This window comes from Saccopteryx leptura, chromosome 4 (assembly GCF_036850995.1).
Source record: "Saccopteryx leptura isolate mSacLep1 chromosome 4, mSacLep1_pri_phased_curated, whole genome shotgun sequence".
Classification (NCBI taxonomy): domain Eukaryota; kingdom Metazoa; phylum Chordata; class Mammalia; order Chiroptera; family Emballonuridae; genus Saccopteryx; species Saccopteryx leptura.
This window is the reverse complement of record NC_089506.1, coordinates 217,709,150-217,728,586: the sequence shown is the minus strand read 5'-3', so window position 1 is coordinate 217,728,586 and position 19,437 is coordinate 217,709,150. Positions and strand designations below refer to the sequence as shown.

Here is a 19,437-nt window from a genome sequence, read left to right as displayed (position 1 = left end):
GGTGGCATCGGCACTTACTTGCTCCCATCACTAAATTCTGGCATCTTTTTTTTTTTTTTTTTCTGTATTTTTCCGAAGCTGGAATACAGGGAGGCAGACAGACTCCCGCATGCTCCTGACCGGGATCCACCCGGCACGCCCACCAGGGGGCGATGCTCTGCCCCTCTGGGGCGTCGCTCATTCGCGACCAGAGCCACTCTAGTGCCTGGGGCAGAGGCCAAGGAGCCATCCCCAGCGCCCGGGCCATCTTTTGCTCCAATGGAGCCTCGGCTGCGGGAGGGGAAGAGAGAGACAGAGAGGAAGGAGAGGTGGAGAAGCAGATGGGCGCCTCTCCTGTGTACCCTGGCCGGGAATTGAATCCGGGACTTCTGCACGCCAGGCCGACACTACCACTGAGCCAACCGGCCAGGGCCAAATTCTGGCATCTTTGTCTCATTCCCTTGGGCTTAAGTTTGAGAGAATGTTCCACGCCTACTTTGATCAGGTATGAGGACTCAGGAATTTTTAGCGCCTCTGGTTGTGGAGACTGGCCTAGGGGAGCTATTTGGGGAGGTGATGTGCAGTCACTTGCATTTAAGGAGCGCGCAGGGAGGTGACTCCTGGGAAAGAGGGGAGGGCTCACAGAGTATTTTCGGCTGACCTGGACCCAGCCCGGGGGTCACGCCCCTCAGGGCCAAGCAGCCTCACTATGATGCAATACGCTGCGTTTCCCCACCCGTGCCACAGCTTCCCCCAGGCCACGCACATTTCTTCGGTGGCTCGATGTCATCTCCAGCTGCGGCCCGTGCCTCGGCGAGCGTGCCCACCGCGTCCAGCCCAGCACAGGAAGTCACTGTAGCCCGCATGTCCGTCTCCAGTCCAACCTGGCCCAACCTCTGCGGCCCCGCCGAAACCCTGAGCGCCAGGTGGGGCCCGCAGACTGACAAGGTCGCCAGCCCCGGTGAAGGCGCGCCTGCCAAGTGCACAGGACCGCGCGAAGGTGAGGCCGGTGCCAAGCCCGCGGCTGCTCCCGTGGCTCCCGCACCTGCCCCAGCCAGCTCCAGCCTTAGCGCAGCCCTGATCCAGCTTCAGTGATGGCTTTCTGTGACAACCGAAAACACGCTGAACCCAGAAGCGCACCGGGACACTCCAAACGGTTCCAAGGATAATAGCCAGCTGCTAGCACAAGTTGCAACGAATAAAAGTCACCCGCTGAGGTGTCCCAGTCTGTTCGTCTGAGGGGGAGGGGTGGGTTAAGTCGTTTGGGGAAGGGACGCTCCGCAGACTGGAGGCAGGACTACCTCTGGCCAACACAACCAGGATCGGGCTCCCTCACCTCTCCGAGGACCTGGTTGCCAGGTGCCAATTAACAAACTACATTTCCCAGAATGCAGCTCGAGGCTTTCCAGCAGCCAATGACTGCCAGAGGTTGGCGACCACGCGCTGAAGGGCCAGGGGCCGGTAGGATCAACCCTTCCTAGTGGAAGTACAGGCTAGCACCGAATAAATGACCCCTATGCCTTTTACCTGCACACATTCCTCCCACAAACCCAGTCTGGAATCCCTTGCAGCCATGCGGATGAAGCATAACTAGGTGCTGGGGTGGGCACGAACAGGGCGTCTCATCTGTCCAGGTGTGCCAGGTTCACACCCAGGCAGGGCAGTGTAATGCTGAGATGGGGGTAGCAGCTAAAACCGAGGACAAGGTTTAGGGCTGGAAACCTGGCTACTCAGACCACAGGATGAGGGTTGGACATTTATTCATAACACACAGTCTGTGCAAGACATCTCCAGAGCAGTGGCTGTGGGTCCTAAAGGACCCTTGCACCTGTCAACTGCTCCACCTTCCCACCCGGCCCACTGTGCTTGGGCAGGCAGCACAGGAAGCATCATGGGTACCGGCTCAAATCACAGGGTAAGATGAAGCTCTTCTACCTGGAATGATTGGAAGTTGGCCCTGTGGCCAGTCTGTCCCTTCCCCTCCTGGGAAGTCTCCACTGCAGTTAAGGCCACCCGGATGAAAGCTGGGTAAGGGATAGGGACCCACTGGAGCCTTGGGAAGCATGAGGTGGAAATGTTACTGGGGAGAGATGTCAGGAGGGGGCTGGCAAGAACAGAAACCGATCTTGGTCAGCACTCCCAAAATGAGAGCAAGGTGACTGCAGCAACAGTAAAGCTTCCCAAAGAGGGCTGTGCCCATGCCCACAGCCTCTACACAAGGAAATGAGCCCTTAGCAGGACAAGCCAGACAGGAGCCCAGGGAAACCGACAGGAGGGGAAACCCTGCCCAGGCCTGAGGACAGAGTGAAGATACTCTCCTTGGGCTCCAGGGCCATCTCACAGCAAGGGGCTGGGCACCCGGCCCAGCCCCCATCCTCACTTGTGGCTGTGTAAGCAGGCAGGGAGTCTCCCCTTTTATGAGAGGTCACAGCCTAGGGAATTTACCCTTTAGGAATAGGATGGAGTGCTGAGACAGAGATGGGTTGGATCCAGCTTCCAGGAAACTCAGGTGGATGCTCTGGGCCCCTTGGTGTCTCAGAGCAGATCTTTACTGCAGGGTGGGTGCCTCAACTCGGACCAGGGAAAAGGTGGAACTGAGTTTGATCCCACCCTCACTAGTATGTACTGGGGACCCCAAACCAATTAGATGGGGAAGGGCTGGATCCACAGGGTCCAGAAGAGGATAGGGCCACAGGATGCAGGGTGGAGACGGACTGGGGGCACAGCCCTCAGGGTCCACGGGTGTTCCAAAGTCCCCGGAGTTTCAGGCTCAGCTGATGTAGACACGGTGGAAGTCGTGGGCCCCGAAGGCCGCATTGCACTTGGGGCACTTCCTCTGGCGGGCCTCATAGCGGCCCCGCACGCACTCGAAGCAGAAAACGTGGAAGCACTTGGTAAGGACTGCATCCTTCTTGCGGGTGTTACAGCAGGGGCAGGTCAACCGCGCCTGGGGCAGGAAAAGTTATCAGTTCGGGAACAATCCTGATGATGCCCAGACCCCAAGCTCACAGCCAAAGGTGGTCCCGGCTGCGCCATCATAGAGCCAACTGCCATCTCACGCTCCCCAGAACTGCGGGAGGTAAGGACGGACACTCTCCACAGGACACTGAGGCTCAGAAGCTGGTCTCAAAGCTACAAAGTAGCAGTCTGGATTTTAACCTGGGCAGTGACGACCAGGAGTCACATGCTCCCTCTCAAGGCCAATGACCCACAGGCTCAGCCTGGGCCTCTCTGCCCTCGGGCTTCATCTCTCTCCCTCCGGCCTTCTCTGGAAAAACTCCAACCTGGGCTTAAGCCAACTGTCTGCTTCACCTGCACCTGCTCAAGTCAGAGCTGGGCATGGCAGACCGCTGAAACTAAGCTGTCCTCCACTCTCACCTGGGAGGGCCTGCAAGTTTCACAACTCTCCACTCCTGCCCTGAAACCAGCCACCTCCACCAGTCTCTCCTCCAACTGCAGAAAGGAATTCCCACAACTCAACGTGCCTCCTGTTCTACTTGAAACCCAAGCCCAGCCCACCTACTTCCTTCTCAGCTCTCAGCATATGACAAGCTGAGAAACCCTTCCATTCTCCACCACGCTGCCTCCAAGGGCCTCTGCTCCTTTAAGGCCCAACTGTTCCAAAGGCTTTTACCGTTTACTGACCTATCCTAACCCCTCTCTTCAATCTAGTCAGTGTGCAGGTAATCCGACCACCACCCTCACCCTACCCAAGAACCATTCCCACCAAAGCCGCCAAATTCAAGGGGCCTCTCTCCTCACTCGCTTCCTCTGCCTTCCCGGCAGCTCTGATTCAGCTCACCCGCTCCCTGGAAAGTCTCCCCCCCCCCCAACTCCCTCAACATCCCTCCCCTCCCTCCCCATCCACAGGGTTCTCTTCCTCTAAGGGAGAAGAATGAGCCCCGTCCCTTCCATGCCGCGGCCCCTCACTTCCACTTGGGCCTCTGCTGACAAGCCCCCAAGTCCCTGATCGCCAGACCTGCCCCCCAAAACGTCCCGCAGGCACCTTGTTCTCAGCATCTTTGGAAACTGTCTACCAATCCCTGCTCCTCCGCAGTCTTCCTAACCTCACTCAGTGCCACTTGTCAACCACCCAGTTTCTCAGATCAGGTGCCCAGTTCTCAGTTCCTCCATCTCCCTCCCTGCATTCACTCTACCCCTGAATCCAAGCATTTCTGCCTCTCATCTCCCAAACTCCTCTCCTTATTTCAAACCCCTTAGACTAGCACAGCAGAGCTGTTGCCTCAACGACTACAATAGCTTAACACGCTCCCCTGCCTTTGGCTACTCCAGTCCAAAGCAAAAGGCAGACGGGAACACGTCACTCTCCACTGTAAAGCCCTTTCAGGTCTCCACACCGCCAACCTGGTTTAGTACCCCCTTCAGGCCCTGCCCCTGCTCGATGCCCCCAGGCGTGCCACTTGGCACAAAACCCACGCTCTGCCTTCCAGTGTCCCCAGCGTCCGTCCTCACTTGGGGCCTCACCGCTGCTTTCCCCTTTGCCAGAACCCTTTCGGCCCCACTCCGCAGCCAACTCTGACTCATTCTTCATGTTGCTTTCGGAAGCCTGCTGCCCCCAGAGCTGGTTAAGGCCCCCCTGACTTTTCTCAGCCCCGCCAGCCTCCGCCATCAGTGCTCCTCACCGAGAGCGGGAGTTGCCTGGGGCCTCCCCCCACTGTCACTGCCCACAGCTCGGAGAGGTCTGCTCCGCCATCAGTGCTCCTCACTGAGAGCCCGTCAATGTCACTGGCTCTGCGCGGAGGTGTGCTCCGCCCCCAGGCCCAATGGCTTGCACTCTGTGCACAATGCCCCATCAGCTGTCTGCTTTGCCACAGCAGGTTCTCTGCTGCCACCCGACCTTATTTCTGGGGTCCCCAGACCCCCCACTGAAACTCTTAACACCCCTATCTAAGAGTCTAGACCTCTGGGGAGAACTCAGCCCAGCCCCACCTTGTACTCTTTGATTTCCTCCTGCAGGATCTCGTCAGCGTCCGCGTACACCTCCACCTTCCTCTGCTTCTCCAGCTTGCGCCGCAGCCGGGAGATGTCCTCCTGATGTGGGGGACGGGCCAGGCTAAGTGCCAGGGGCCCCCCGGAACCACAGCCCCCGGGCCCCCCGCCCCCACCACGGGCACACCTGAGCCCTTTTGAGGTTGAAGCTCTCCTTCTCCCGAGCGGCGCGGCTCTCCGCCAGGCAGGGCTGGATCTCCCGCAGCCGCGTCTGCACGTGCTCCAGCTGCACCTTCAGGTCCTCGGCCAGCTGGGCCGCCTCCACGGCCTGCAGCGGGTGAGACAGGGAGAGGCGCCCTTCTCCTGAGCTGAGGGGTCAGGCACCACAGTCCAGAAGCCGGTGGCAAACATCTCAGTGATCCTAGCTCCTGGGATCAAGTTCAGTTCCTTCACGGGACTTTCAGTTCCTCCCCTGCATGCTCTCTCCTGAGTTTTCACAGGGCTCACTGCTCTACTCCCAACTCCCCCAACATACTTTTCACTGCAACTCCCTCAGCTCAAATGTCAGTCCATATTTATGTTATTATTTTTATTACTTTTTGTATTTTTCTGAAGTGAGGAGCAGGGAGGCAGACAGACTCCCGCATGTGCCTGACGGGACCCATCTGGGGCGTTGCTCCGCTGCCACCAGAGCCATTGTAGTGCCCGAGGTGGAGGCTATGGAGCCATCCTCAGTGCCCAGGCCAACTTTGCTCCAATGGAGCCTTGGCTGTGGGAGGAGAAGAGAGAGACAGAGAGGAAGGAGAGGGGGAGGGGTGGAGAAGCAGATGGGGGCTTCTCCTGTGTGCCCTGGCCGGGAATCGAACCCAGGACTTTTACACACTGGGCCAACACTCTACCACTGAGCCAACTGGCCAGGGCCCTCATCTGTATATTATTTTTACATAGCACCTTAGTTTCCTTCATAAGACCTACCATGATCTATGATAACACTGTTTTATCTGTGGGATTACTGGCTCACTATCTATCCAGCAGGACTGGAAGTTCCTACTTCCAATAGGATCCTCTTGTTCCCATGGTCTCCCCAGCACTCAGCACAGGGTCTGGTATACATAGCAAGGATATGTGTAATAGTAGCTTTAATAAATGAGTGAAGCAAGAGAAGAAAAAAGCCCAGTGGAGAAAGAAAATGAAAATCAATGTCAATCTTAATCCTTTACCATGAGCTAGATATTTCTTAGTAAGCAAGAGGAGGGGAGATAGACTCCTGCATGCGCCCCAACTGGGGCCAATGCTGAATCAACAGAGTTATCCTCAGTTTCCTGGAGCCAACGCTCAAACCAATCGAGCCACTGACTGCAAGAGAAGAGAGAGAAGGGGGACGGGGGGAAGAGAAGCAGAGGGTCGCTTCTCCTGTGTGCCCTGACTGGGGAATCTAACCTGGGACGTCCGCATGCAGGGCTGATGCTCTATCCACTGAACCAGCCAGCCAGGGTGACACTTCTTAGGTTTAACACAACTATATGACAGGAATAATCACCCCCATTTTATAGCTAGTCAACGCAGTGGTCAGGATGTGGGTCCTGGAGCCAAGAAGACCCACCAAGTCCCAGTTCTACTCTTTCCTGAGCATATCTGTTGACTTCCTGATCCTTAGTTTCCTCACGGATAATAATAAAGCCATCACAGGGATATTGGGAGACTCAAACTGAACCGAGAACGACAAGGCCCCAGCACAGGGCAGGCAGAGGAAGCACATGCAACGTGAGCCTGACTTCTGCTGGGAGCCAGCCTCCCAGATCGCTCTCCCCGCAAGCTGGGACTCACCTTCCTCTTATTGAGCTCCAGGGCCTGGCTGCGCAACGTCAGCTCCTTCTCTACGCCGCCAAGGCTGCCCTGCAGGGCCCGTTCCTTCTCCTCCAGCTTCTGCACGGTCAGCAGCTGGGCATCCACCTGAGGGAGAGGTCGGGCTTCAGCCCCGGGCACGCCTGCCTCTCCAGCTCCACCCTCCAGGCCCAGGGGGCCCGCACCTGAGACTTGAGGCCCAGAACCTGCTCCCCCAGCTCGTCCTTCTCCTCCCGCAGCAGCTTGTGAATCTGGTTGGCCTTAATCCGCTCTGACATCAGCTTGAAGTTGGCGTCATCCTTTTCCCGCAACTGCTGTAACAAGCGCCCGTTCTGTTCCTGCATGTCCTCGAAAGCCTGACCTGTCACATCCATCTCCGACAGCAGAGCCTCCTCCTCCTGCAGCGGACAGGACCAGACTGAACGTGGCCGATGGCCAGGAGGACCCCGAGGAAAACACAGGAGTGCCCGAGCAGAGAATATAGTGGAGCCAGGCCATCTGCTAGAAGCAGCCAACAGGACAGGCAGAGGGAACGCCAGCGTGCTGGAGCAGGAGGGTCCCCAGAGGCCGGCACCTGCTTGGTGGCACCCAGCTTGCGCTGCAGGTGCTCGATCTGCTCCTCTGCCTGCCGGATGCGCCGCAGGGCATCTTCATCGGCGATCTTTTTGCTCTCCCTCCGATCCCTCTCCTCCAGCTCCCGAATACGACTCCGCAGCTCATCAACCTACAGCCCCCAGAAGGAGGGAGCACGATTGTCACGGATCCCATTGGGCCAGAGTTCTGCGGTCAGAGCCCATGGGCTGGCCTCTCCAAGTCTCCCGCAGGCCCTGCAGGACCTCACCTCAGCCTTAGCCTTGCGCTCAGCAGCCATGAGCTGCACCTTGTCGCGCTGCTCCTTGGGCGCTGACTTGTACATGTCCAGCAGCAGTTTCATCTCCTTCTGGCTCTCCTGGGCCTTCCTGCGGAGGCACGGGAGGGCTCGGTGGGCGGGGCTGGGGCCTCCGGGCGGGGCGGGAAGAAGACAGGGACAGGGCCTCACTTGAGCTCTGCCCGAAGACCTTTAAGGAGTTCCGGCTCCTTCCTCTTGGCCTCCTCCACCTTGGCTTTCTCCCGATCTGCTCTCGAGAGTGCTGAGGTTAGAGACTGGGGCCCCAGGCCAGGTCCTTCCCGCTCCCGCAGTTCCCTTTTGGGCCTGGCCTCAGGTTCTCGGGCCCGTGAGGAGGAGCCCTGGGACCCGGGGGTTAAGGCCTGGGCATCTTCCTCAGAGGGGACCGGTTCTTCCTTCTTTGCTGAGGTCGTCACGGTGGCACCAGGCACTGAAGTCATCTCCTTTCTGCTGTCGTGGGCACCGACAGGGCCTGGCCCACCCTCTTCTTTCCCTGGGACCGGGGCACTGAGGCCAGAGTCCTCTGAGTGGCCCAGGTTGGGGAGAGAGTGCGTTGAGCTGCTGGCCTGGGCCCGGAGCTGCGAAGACCAGGAGAGAGCAGGGTGAAGGGAGATAGGCCTCCCCAGGGTCTGGCTACGGCTCCGCCCAGGCCGCCCTTCCCCACCTTGCCAATCTCAGCCTGCACTTCCCGCAGCTTCCGCTTGTAGCGCTGGGCATCCCCCTTCAGCTGGTGGTTGTGGTTCTGGAGGCTGCTGATCAGGTGGCGCATCTCACGGTTGATGGGCCCTATGGGTATGTCAGGAACCAAGGTCAGATCGGCCCGAGTTAGGGGCCCAACTCCTCACGGGGGAGGAGGAGCCCGCCTGAGTCACCACCCCCATTGCGAAGAGGAACACTAAGGCCTCATATGGTGTGCGCTCATCAAAGTAATGAATGCAGGCCCTGGCCGGTCGGCCTAGCGTGCGGAGGACCCGGGTTCGATTCCCGGCCAGGGCACACAGGAGAAGCGCCCATTTGCTTCTCCACCCCTCCGCCGCGCTTTCCTCTCTGTCTCTCTCTTCCCCTCCCACAGCCAAGGCTCCATTGGAGCAAAGATGGCCCGGGCGCTGGGGATGGCTCTGTGGCCTCTGCCTCAGGCGCTAGAGTGGCTCTGGTCGCAACATGGTGACGCCCAGGATGGGCAGAGCATCGCCTCCTGGGGGGCAGAGCGTCGCCCCTGGTGGGCGTGCCGGGTGGATCCCGGTCGGGCGCATGCGGGAGTCTGTCTGATTGTCTCTCCCTGTTCCAGCTTCAGAAAAATGAAAAAACAAACAAACAAAAAACAAAAAAAAAAACCACAAAGTAATGAATGCAGACTTGAAGGAAATTCGCCCAAAGTAGTTCGACACTGCCTTTGTGTTATTTCTGCTAGCGTACATTTTTTAATACTTCCAATTTCCTTCAAAGGAACACACAGCAATAAATTCACCAACGTACGTGGTCTATTTCTCTTTGATTTTAAACAAATGTCCGCTCCTCAGTAGACATTTCTCTGGCCTCCCCGTCCACATATGCAACACGCTTTCTCCTGGCACTGTCTCCCCTGCTTTCTTTCTCTTAGCATACCTGTCACTAAAACATGTTCTGTTTTTCTCCTCTTCCTCACCTGCCTTCCCCTATTCTAACACTGTTCCCACACCAGCAGGGAGTCTTTGTGCTCTGCTCACTGGTATAATCCCAAAACCTAGAAAGTGCCTGGCTCAGAAGCTGTACTAATAACTGCTGCAGAGTCAGTGAAGCCTCTCAGGGAGACAGCGAAGGGCAGAGAGCCCGACGGGGCTGCGGCTCATCCCCAGCCTGCTCCATCGGCCCCTCAGCTGCCTGACCCTCCCTGTGCCTTTGAGCCCTGGCGCAGCACCCTCTTCCCACACACAGATGGGGCTCGGTGACAGGAAGGGTTAGCCTCCTTGTATCCGGAGAAGCAGCAGCCCCTCACCAGGGCCCAGCGTCCCAGAGCTGGCCTGCCCGCCCTGTCCTCGCCACCTACCGGCCTGCTCGTTGGCCGCCAGGTTCTGCTCAAACTCGATGCGCAGCATCTCGTACTCCTTGCGCACTTGGGCCAGGGTGTCCTCCAGCTGGATAACCTCCGTGCGCAGTTTCTTCTGCAGCCCCAGCTCATCGCTCTGGGGGTCGAACCATTAAGGACCCACACGAGCCCCTTGCACCCTGGCAAGCCCCCAGCCCTAGGCCTCAGTGGCTTAAAAAGAATTGATTCCCAAGGGACCCCTGGCAGCCAGACATGGGCTTGACCCCGGCGTGCCTTGGTCCTCAGGGTCTGGCTCTGACCTCCGGCCCCCACCCCGTCCCAGGGCCATACCTCCATATGCTCGATGTGTCTCAGGTGGGAGTTCTTGGTAGCCAGCAGCAGGCCCCGGGCCTCGTCCAGCTGGGTCTTCACTTGCAGAGACTCATTGTAGAGCAGGGAGAACTGGGCCTGCAGCATGCGGTACTCCCCCGTCTCCCGCACCACCTCCTCAGGAAGGCTCCGCAGGGCCACCTAAAGGCAGGGGTGGCCGGGAATAACCAGCAAGAGGATTCAGGGCTCAGCTCCCAGCGGGCAGTCCCGGCCTCCCAGTCCCGAACACGGCCCACCTTGAGGCGCTCACTGGTCCGCACAGCCCCCTGCAGCTCAGCCTGCAGTTTCTCCAGCTCCGCCATGCGGTTGTTGGCCAGCTCCTGGTTTTCCTCTAACTCCGCATTCAGCATCTCAAACTGTGGAGTGGGAAGTGCTGGGCAAGTCAGGGCTAGGCCAGGAGGCACGCCTCCCTGACAGAAGCCTCACTCAAATTCCGTGTGTAGGAATGAGGTATTCCGAAGCCCCTGGGATAAGCGAGACCTAAGCACTTTCCTAAGAGCTCCCTGACAACTGGAAGAAAACTCAACACTCATGGTCAATGCTGGGAACAAGGCTTCTAACTGACAGGGAGTAAGAGGAGTCTTCCTGGAAGCCCTGAAGAGCAAGCTGATTGAAGAGGAAACGGCACAGCGACCCCCACACCACCGGGAAATGTGCAGCCACCCCGAGGAGAGCGAGCAAAGGTCGGCTGCGGAACGGGCCGGTGAGGAAACGCGTCTCCGCGAGGCTCTTCCGCCACCCAGCCAGAACTCCACTCGCCTCCAACACTTCCTCTGATCCCTTTCCTATGCCTTTTCTCTGTGGTACTTATAACCAACCGGTACTAGTTTCCTTCCTTCTTGTCCGTTCTCCCATCTGGAACCTAAGCTCCGGGAAAGCTTGGCTTTTTGTCTATTTTGTTGTGCACTCTGCCCGGTTCCTAGCACCTAAGTGTTTCCATACCGTGCGCGAGCACAACGAAGGGCCTCCGAGACCATAACTGGATGCCTGTTCTGAATTCTGGGCACGATTTCAAGGGTCAGGGTTCTGGGAGGGACTGAGAAGAAGGATGCCGGCTCACCTTCTGCATGCTGAGTGTGATCTGACCCCCCTGGAAGCCCGATGAGCTCCCAGACACATAGTAGCCAGAGTTGAGCTATAGAGCGAAACGAGAGGGACAGATGAGTGTGGAGGAGAACCCGGGCCCCAAGTGCCTGCCCTGGCTCCACTGACCAAACATGCACAGCCCACCTGCTCCAAGGCCTCCGCCAGGTGCTTGTTGAGCTTCTGCTCACGCTTGCGCAGCTTCTCGATGTCCCACTGCAGGTCCTCTACTGTCGTCTCCATCTCTAGCACTTTGGTCTCTGCTGATGTCACTTTATCCTGGAGCTCAGAGTACTGGGAACAATAAAGAGAACAGACGCTTCAATGAGGAGACTTGCTCCCCTGAGATTCTTGGGTGCCCAGGTAACCTAACCCCTGCCCTGGGTTTAATCTCAACCCCCAAAACTCAATGCCCACCTCCAACGAGATACGGTGGTGTTTCTCCTGGAGCTGAGTGGCCAAGTCCTGCAGTCGCCGGTTCTCACGGCCCAGCTCCCGGGTGCGTGCTCGAGCCGCCTCATTGGGGGGCTCGCTGTCCCCTGGGAAGTCAAGGGTGCAGTCAGGGTCAAGTCCAGGCAATGCGGGAAAGTACTAACTCGTTCTGGAGTCTGCAATATGCCTAGTGTGATCCTCCAGCTGTCTTGCTAATTTCTCATGACAAAGCCAGGAGTCTTTATCTCTACTGCACAAAGGAGGGCAGCAGCTCAGACAGGAGAGCTACCCGCCCAGAATGCCAAGGCTTGAGTGAAAGAAGGCTGGGAGAAACCTGTCTGCCTACAAAGCCTGGGCACTTGCTGCTGTGGCTGGTGTATCAGCTACTGCTATCAAGACCTGTGCAAAGCGCTACAAAAAAGATATCCAGCCCAAAGGGCGAGGCCCACCAGAATCAACAACTTCTCTCACCCATTTCTTTTTTTTTTTTTTTTTAAGGTTTTATTTATTCATTTTAGAGAAGGGGGAGAGGAGGAGCAGGAAGCATCAACTCCCATATGTGCCTTGACTGGGCAAGCCCAGGGTTTCAAACTGGTGACCTCAGCATTCCAGGTCGATGCTTTGTCCACTGCGCCACCACAGGTCAGGCTCACCCATTTCTTTATTTAAAAAATATATATAATATGGACATATTTATTTTATAGATTTTAGAGAAAAAAAGAGAGCGAGAGAGAAACAGAAACACCGGTCTGTTCCTGTATGTGCCCTGATTGGGGATCGAACTGGCAACCTTTGTGCTTAATGCTCCAACCAACCAAGCTATCCAGCCAAGGTTCACCCATCTCTTTAAAGGTCAACTTGAGAAATCAAAGCTGCAGCTCCCATCTAAAACTTAATGTTTTTCCTGAGAACATAGCTAATTTATTCCTTTGGGGGAATTCTGGGTGCCTTTGGGCTAGAGCAGTGGTTTTCAACCACTGGTCAAATGCCGGTCCACAAAAGAGTGGTTGAAAACCACTCAGCTCGCCTGACCAGGCGGTGGCGCAGTGGATAGAGCATCAGACTGGGATGCGGAAGACCCAGGTTCAAGACCCCGAGGTCACCAGCTTGAGCGCGGGCTCATCTGGTTTGAGCAAAGCTCACCAGCTTGGACCCAAGGTCGCTGGCTTGAGCAAGGGGTTACTTGGTCTGCTGTAGCCCCGCGGTCAAGGCACATGAGAAAGCAATCAATGAATAACTAAGGTGTTGCAACGAGAAACTGATGATTGATGCTTCTCATCTCTCTCCATTTCTGTCTGTCCCTATCTATCCCTCTCTCTGACTCTCTCTCTGTCTCTGTAAAAAAAAAAAGAAAGGAAAAAAAAAAGAAAGAAAGAAAAAAAAAAAGAAAACCACTCAGCTAGAGGCACTGAGAAAAGAACATCGTAAAAATGCAAACTGGTATGGGCACCTCTGGAGTGGGGGCATAAGGAATTCACCTCGGCTGTAAACTCGCTGACAGAGCTCCTCCACCTGGCGCTGGAGATGGTCTGAGGCCTCCACAACACGGGACACGGCTGCCTTGGAGAACTCCATCCGGCCCTGTAGCTGCAACTCCACCTCCTCACTGCTGCTGGCACCCAGTGCCACCACAAAAGCCAAGGCTGGCTCACTGAGTGGGGGCCGCAGCTGCACTGGCAGGGTCTCTGGAAGGGATGGACGGACTCTCATGAGGATAACAGCAGCAGTTACCACAGCTCTGCACCAAGTTCTAGACTACGCCCTTCAACACTCACTAAACCAACACAACCGACCCCTGGAGTACATTGTTATCCCAACTTGAAAGCAAAACAACTCAGACCAAGAGGTATTTCCTCAAGGCCACAGAGTTCCCAGTAACTTTCTCAGGGAAGCCTGCTCTGACTTCTCAAACTGAATTAGAACCACACACAACATTCCCATTCAGGGGCCTCTACTTTTAACTTTGGTTTATAATCACTTCCTCCCTGATAGCTGGAATAATCTTTTGTTTATTATATAAAAAATAATAATATTTTTTGTTTATCTACATCTGCCCGAGTCTACATCAGTGCCAGGCACATAGTCAACACTCAACGTTAATACTTTTTTGAACCAAATGAATGTCAATACATGAAAGGTACTATGAACCAAGTCACTCAGATCCCTAAGCCTGTTTTCACACATTGAACTATGCTGCCCAAACATGAAATCAATTTTGCGTGCCTGTGCGCACGGGGAGGCGGGGAATTAAGCTTAGGACCAAAGCCCCTTCCTCTCTAGGACTTTCCCCAGAACTTAATTAAGCTCCTCAGATCCTAGGGCTCTGGACCTACCCCTCAGTTCTGCTGTCCCTGGCTCTGTGAGTGGGGTCTCATCACGTGCTGGCCCTTCCTGGGTTCCAGATGCCTCTGTCCCTGAAGACAGCTCCCCCTGGTTTTCATGGTGTCGAAGAAGGGCTTCCACAGTTTCATCCAGCTGAAGGGAGAAAACACCAACAATGTTTTGTATCTTTCAGGTGCTCCCAGCACAACAGTCCTTCCCAAGAGAGGAGGCTGAGGATCGGCGGCCGGATGAAGGCCAGGTCTTAGAAAGCAGAGGGGCACCCACCTGGGCCCAGTAGCGATTGACAATAAGGAGTGTGGCGTCGTCTGTGGCCTGCCGCTTTTCCAGCTTCTCTATTCGCTCTCGGAGTTCATCTTCACAGGCCTGACGCTGTTCCAGCCGCTCTGCTAGCTTCTTATTCTTGAACTGCAAAACCTTCAAGTCCATCTCCTCCTGCCAAGGAAACGAAGGGACCAAGGAGCAAGTCAAACAAGGCCCAAGATACCAATCAGACAGAGAGACAGGGAAGCAACTGGAATGGGTGGGAGAGGGGAACGTCCCGGAACTGCTAACAGCCTTGGAAAGGCTACGACACCCACAGAGAGTGTCTCCGTTGGGAAGAGGGTCTGCTTCTGCCCCTTCCTAACTCTGTAGTCTCTGACAAGGCACACAGCCTCTAGAAGCCTGTTTTCCTTCTTGTAAAGGGAAAGCAGACGTCAGTTCTCGCTTTCTTGCAACAGACTGTTCTGTAAAAAAAAATTCTACTAAACTTGAGGAACTGGGAATGAGGTTCCGGACGACTTGGGCGCAAAAAACAGTAGGAAGTCTGGCAAGTTGTGAGGGCCGAGGCAAGAGCCCACGAACCGTGGAAGAGATGCCCCCAAGACGAATGGGCTCTATAAGAGTGGTCGTGGTCTTCTCCTCTCGGCTCAACTTCTCTGGAGGCCCCGAGCCCCCGTCGCCGGCGGCGCGTTTGTTGCCGGGCCCAGACATGGCCGCGGCGGCCAGGAGCGGCGCAGGGTCTCCCCAGGGACGTCAGGCAGGTGACGGCGACACTCCCGTCACCTGTAGAGGACAGAGAGCATAGACGTGGACGCGACCGGCGTTCCGCACCCCATTCCTCCCCCGCACACACCTGCTGCATGCCGCCCCCACCAGACCCGGGCCCCTCACCGGCAGTAGGATCATCCCACCGCCGCCATCTTCGACTTCACCAGTCATCACGACTCCCAGTACAGTGCGCAGGCGCAGAGGCAGGGCCGGATATGGTGGAACGGCATTTCCTGTTTCTATTGGTCGCGCTTTGTCCCTCCTCTCGGGACCCTTTGGTTCCTACCCCAACACCACCTCTTTCGCTCGGTGATTGGCCAGTATACAGTTCCCATGGGAACTGACACCACACTCGCACACCCTAACCCTAAGGTCTCTGCCGGCCTTCTACTAGCAACTTTAGAGAGGCACGGAGGCGTACTTTGCAATTTACGACGCATGCGCATTATCTTCCCACTGAAAGGCGAACGCTTTACACTTTCTCTTTTCTTTCCTCTGGCTGCCTTAGCAACCTTCCGAGTTGAAACGGGAGGAGCCGCCCCCGACAGATTGGCTGCGCCCGGCCTCCAGGCAGCGTAGGTTGGCGGAAGCGTGGCTGCAGAGAGTCAGGCCTTCGAAGTGCCTGCGGAGAATCGGCTGTCCCAGAACAGAGGCAGGACAGAGCCTTCGCTGACTCGTGACACGGAGGAGCGACGAGATAAACCGTCAGAAGTCCAGCCAATTCTAGGGACTGAAGATGCAGTCGGAACTTGAAGAACCCTCCGAAGTGCGGCGGGAACCCAAGAAGGACCTCAGCTCAGTGGATGAACCAGCCACGCCTATGGGAACAAATGTGTGGACCGAGTCCGGCACCGCGGCCTCGGTGAAAGAGGATGAAGATCCTACAGCCAGCTTGTTCCCGGTGAGGGCGAGGAAGAGTAGTACGCTCGCGAATGTTTATAAAAGGGCTCCCCAGCGTTGTGTTGACTAATGTTCAAGACGTTTCCTAGGCTGCCTTGGTGAAGAGGCGGGTATGTGACCTCGATTGTTAATATGCTATTAGTAGTACATAGGGTCTGCTAAAGCCCAGCCCGCCCGCGTTGCTTGTTCATAGTCCTTAAGACGAGCAAGCAAGTTAACGAGTTCTCAGGTCCGCTGGAGGTCCGCCACGGGCCAGGGACTAGTCCATCTTCTTTCTCTCCGCAGCCTCCGCTGCCCCAGCCCCGGATCTGCATGTGGTGAGTGTGAGGAGTCTTGGGGAAGAGTTACATTTCACTCTTGCATTATTCCTTTAGTGCCTCCCCAACAGTCCTGTCAGCGAGGGCATCCCCACTTTATAAATGAGGAGACTGAGGCCCAGAGATGCAATTACCCAAAGTGACTAGAAGCTGGCTGTCCTGCCTAGGGAGCCAAAGACTGAGGATGTAAATGGAATATTACAGTTGTCAAGGAGCATTGTGATGGCCACAGGGTTACCTGCCCAAGGTCATACAGCAAGGGAGTGACAAAGCTGAGACAAGAACTCGTTTCCTAACCCTAAGCTTTATAATAGAGAATCATAACAGTCCGTTTAGACCCTACTGGTATTTACAGATGGAGCCCGTGAGGCCCAGAGAGGGAAGTGGCTTGCCTAAGGCTACCTACCCAGCAAGCTAGTGGGAAGGCGAACCTCAAACTCAGGTCTCCTGGTTCCCAGTGCTCTAGCCCTGCCATGCGACTAATGCTTAATGGCAACCAACACCGTTTCTCCTCTTTTCTGATGACAGGAAATACCTGGACATCCATTCCATGCACAGGCTGGAGAAGACCGCCAACATTGAGGAGATGAGGGAGTATGGGGGGCGGGGGAGCAGGGAAGGGAAGATGCCTGAGAGGCTGAGGGTGGACTGGGAAGGCAGAATGCCTGGCTCCAGAGCAGGTAGTGCACTAGTGTGGGGGTTGTGAAGGAAGCGCTTCCATTGCCCTTCGCTCCTCCCTCTCTGCCCCAAGGGTTCTGGCTCAGCTACTGGGGCTAGGCTGGCCCGAGCCGAGCCTGAGAGATGCCATCACCCTGGACCTCTTCTCCCACGCACTCATCTTCTGCCGCGAGCAGGGCTTCTCACTGGAGCAGACATCAACGGCTTGTGCCCTGCTCCAAGATCTTCACAAGGCCTGTGTTGGTAAGAAGAGGAGGCTGGGTGGCACGCAAAAGCATGGGAAGCAGAAATAGGGAGAGGACCAACATTATTACTAGTATTGTTGTCACACCCGTTATTTCACCTTTGAAATCCTCCATTTCCTTCTCTAGAAAATAAGGGGAGAGCACCTTTCTTAGATTGTTCTGAGGTATACTGTAACATATCTCTGCAGTGCTCAGAAGATAGCTCTTTTTTTTTTTAAAGATTTTATTTATTCATTATAGAGAGGGGAGAGAGAGAGAGAGAGAAGGGGGGAGGAGCAGAAAGCATCAACTCCCATATGTGCCTTGACCAGGCAAGTCCAGGGTTTTTTTTTTGAACCGGCAACCTCAGCGTTTCCAGGTTGACACTTTATCCACTGTGCCACCACAGGTCAGGCAGAAGATAGCTCTTGATTTTCTTTATTTCCAAACTGGTTTTCTTCAGAATATTTAACAAGAGCTAAAATTATGTATTTATTTTTTTAAATTCATTTTAGAGAGGAGAGGGAGACAGAGAGAGAGAAGGGGGGAGGAGCTGGAAGCATCAACTCCCATATGTGCCTTGACCACAGGGTTTCGAACCTGTGACCTCAGCATTTCCAGGTTGATGCTTTATCCACTACGCCACCACAGGTCAAGCAAAATTATGTATTTTTTGGTATGTCACTTCCACTAATGTATCAACCTCTTAAGGGCAAAGCCTTCTGTCTTGTTCAGTGCCCAAAACTGTCCTAGTAGGTACTCGGTATTTGAGTTAATGCAACAAGCCAGCACTTAAACCGAAGTCTGTCCATTTCTAAAGCTCATGCCCAGGAAGCAGCTGTTGAGCGAACGAGCTGAGAGGTGACTCGCTGTGTGGTCTTGTTCTCCCTCCCAGCAACCCCGTTGGGCAATGTGGAGGAATGCTACCGCTACTTCACCAGTGTCCTTTTTTGCCACGGAGTCAGGGTCAGTTCCCCCGAATGGGACCATCAGTCTTCCCCAGGCAAGGGTTAGCCCAATCTCCCGCTCTCTCACACTCACCACCCTCTTCCGCTGAGGGCCACGGTGGGCTCTCCCTGCTACTGCACTGCTGGGCACTAGGAGAGAAGGCCAGAGCTTCGGGGGTCAGTCTAACTCCAGTCACTCCCACAGCGGCCCCCCTTCAGTATCAACCTTTTTGAGGAGGAACAGCTGCTGGCCCTGGCAGATTATGTGGTCAACACCTACTTCCGCCACTTCAAGCTCTACAAATACGTCTTTACACCACAGGTACTGGGCCGTGGGCGGGCTTCAGGAGACCACCCCTCATCTCCTCATCTCCCCCTTTCCCGCAGAGCAGGTACCCTCCTCTTCCTCTTCCCAGGTGCGGCTGGATTTATCTTTGACTTATAAGGGGCTCCAGGCCCCCACGCTCTGGCCAGAGGATGAGACAGGTGAGGGAGAAGGCGGGGGGGGGGGGGGGGGGGGGGGGGGGCTGGGCAGGGCGGGGCTGGGCCTGAAGCCTCTTCCTGCTTCTGGCTTGCAGAGAAAGAAGGTGGTGAGGAGGCAGAGGAGCAGGCAGTCACCCTGCTGCAGGAGAAACCCGAGACAGTAGTTGAGCCTCAGCAAGAGCCAAGTGAGGACCTTCGGGAGCGAGGGCCCCGTGACTCTGGGCAGGTGTAAGATGAAGGGGCAGATCGCATGAGGGCCTCACACTTCTTTCAGTCACGGTGTTCTTTCTTCAAACGATTCCTTGGACAGAGTTCCAAGATGACAACCAGAACAGCACAGCTGCTGGGGGTGAGGCTGGAGCTCCAGAAAAGGATGTTTAGAAAACTGATGACAATGATAGCCAGCACGTATTTGGCAATACTATGCGCTGGGCAAGCCCTAGCACATCTACACATTTTATATGTACTAGCCCATTTCACCCTCCCTCAACTTCAGATGTTAGGTGCCATCACTACGCACCTGTCCCGTGGGATGAAAACCTGCCGGAGCTCACAAAGCTGCTAAGGAGTGCCCAGGAAGGCTGGCACAGCTGGGCGCTCCTTCCCCCGGGGCACCTCCCCTGACAGTGCCTCTTCCCCGCCCCTGCAGGCCAGACCTCCATCCTCCGAGACTACATCAAGACCCAGCTCAACAAGAAGCTGGGACAGCTCCAAGAGCTGGTGGAGGAGCGCTTCAAGGCCAGCGAGGAGAGGCTCGGCGGCAAGCTGACCGCGCTGGAGCAGCCCTTCCAGCCACCTCCGGGCAAAGGCAAGAATAAGACCAAGTGACTGCACCCCCCATGTTTACCCCAATAAAGGCCTGGGCCAGAGTGGCCCCATTCCTGCCCCGCCCTCCTGAGCGACTTTGGGGCTTCCCGCCAAAGCTGGACACCAGGCGGAGGGTGCT

The 19,437-nt window shown here is 56.0% G+C and overlaps 3 protein-coding genes across 8 annotated transcripts in view; 2 read left to right on the top strand and 1 right to left on the bottom strand.

Annotated features, from left to right (window-relative positions):
• STX1B (syntaxin 1B) overlaps nucleotides 1–19,437 on the top strand; it is a 254,524-nt gene that overhangs the window by 180,164 nt on the left and 54,923 nt on the right. The window lies entirely within an intron of this gene.
• Nucleotides 1,723–15,138, bottom strand: RNF40 (ring finger protein 40). Its single transcript, XM_066383299.1, has 20 exons — nucleotides 15,066–15,138; nucleotides 14,757–14,957; nucleotides 14,178–14,345; nucleotides 13,904–14,045; nucleotides 13,049–13,255; nucleotides 11,556–11,677; nucleotides 11,286–11,432; nucleotides 11,116–11,190; nucleotides 10,292–10,411; nucleotides 10,017–10,196; nucleotides 9,687–9,822; nucleotides 8,325–8,446; nucleotides 7,814–8,238; nucleotides 7,616–7,733; nucleotides 7,349–7,498; nucleotides 6,960–7,172; nucleotides 6,757–6,882; nucleotides 5,117–5,257; nucleotides 4,930–5,031; nucleotides 1,723–2,926 (listed from the first exon to the last, which is right to left on the bottom strand). Exons 2-20 carry the CDS (start codon nucleotides 14,883–14,885, stop codon nucleotides 2,750–2,752), a joined length of 3,000 nt encoding a protein of 999 aa, XP_066239396.1. The 5' UTR covers nucleotides 14,886–14,957; nucleotides 15,066–15,138; the 3' UTR covers nucleotides 1,723–2,749.
• CFAP119 (cilia and flagella associated protein 119) lies at nucleotides 15,225–19,399 on the top strand. 6 transcript variants are annotated; one of them, XR_010751200.1, is made up of 9 exons: nucleotides 15,225–15,843; nucleotides 16,128–16,159; nucleotides 16,688–16,753; nucleotides 16,911–17,080; nucleotides 17,957–18,027; nucleotides 18,214–18,330; nucleotides 18,425–18,494; nucleotides 18,587–18,840; nucleotides 19,141–19,274. XR_010751200.1 is itself a non-coding variant. In XM_066383308.1 (9 exons), the coding sequence occupies exons 1-9, from the start codon at nucleotides 15,679–15,681 to the stop codon at nucleotides 19,317–19,319; spliced, it is 960 nt and encodes a 319-aa protein (XP_066239405.1). In that variant the 5' UTR covers nucleotides 15,225–15,678; the 3' UTR covers nucleotides 19,320–19,399. The 6 variants fall into 6 exon arrangements, 5 of the variants coding, with proteins under 5 accessions (XP_066239405.1, XP_066239403.1, XP_066239406.1 ...); XM_066383308.1 differs by having other exon boundaries at nucleotides 18,587–18,676; nucleotides 19,141–19,399; XM_066383306.1 differs by having other exon boundaries at nucleotides 18,587–18,719; nucleotides 19,141–19,399.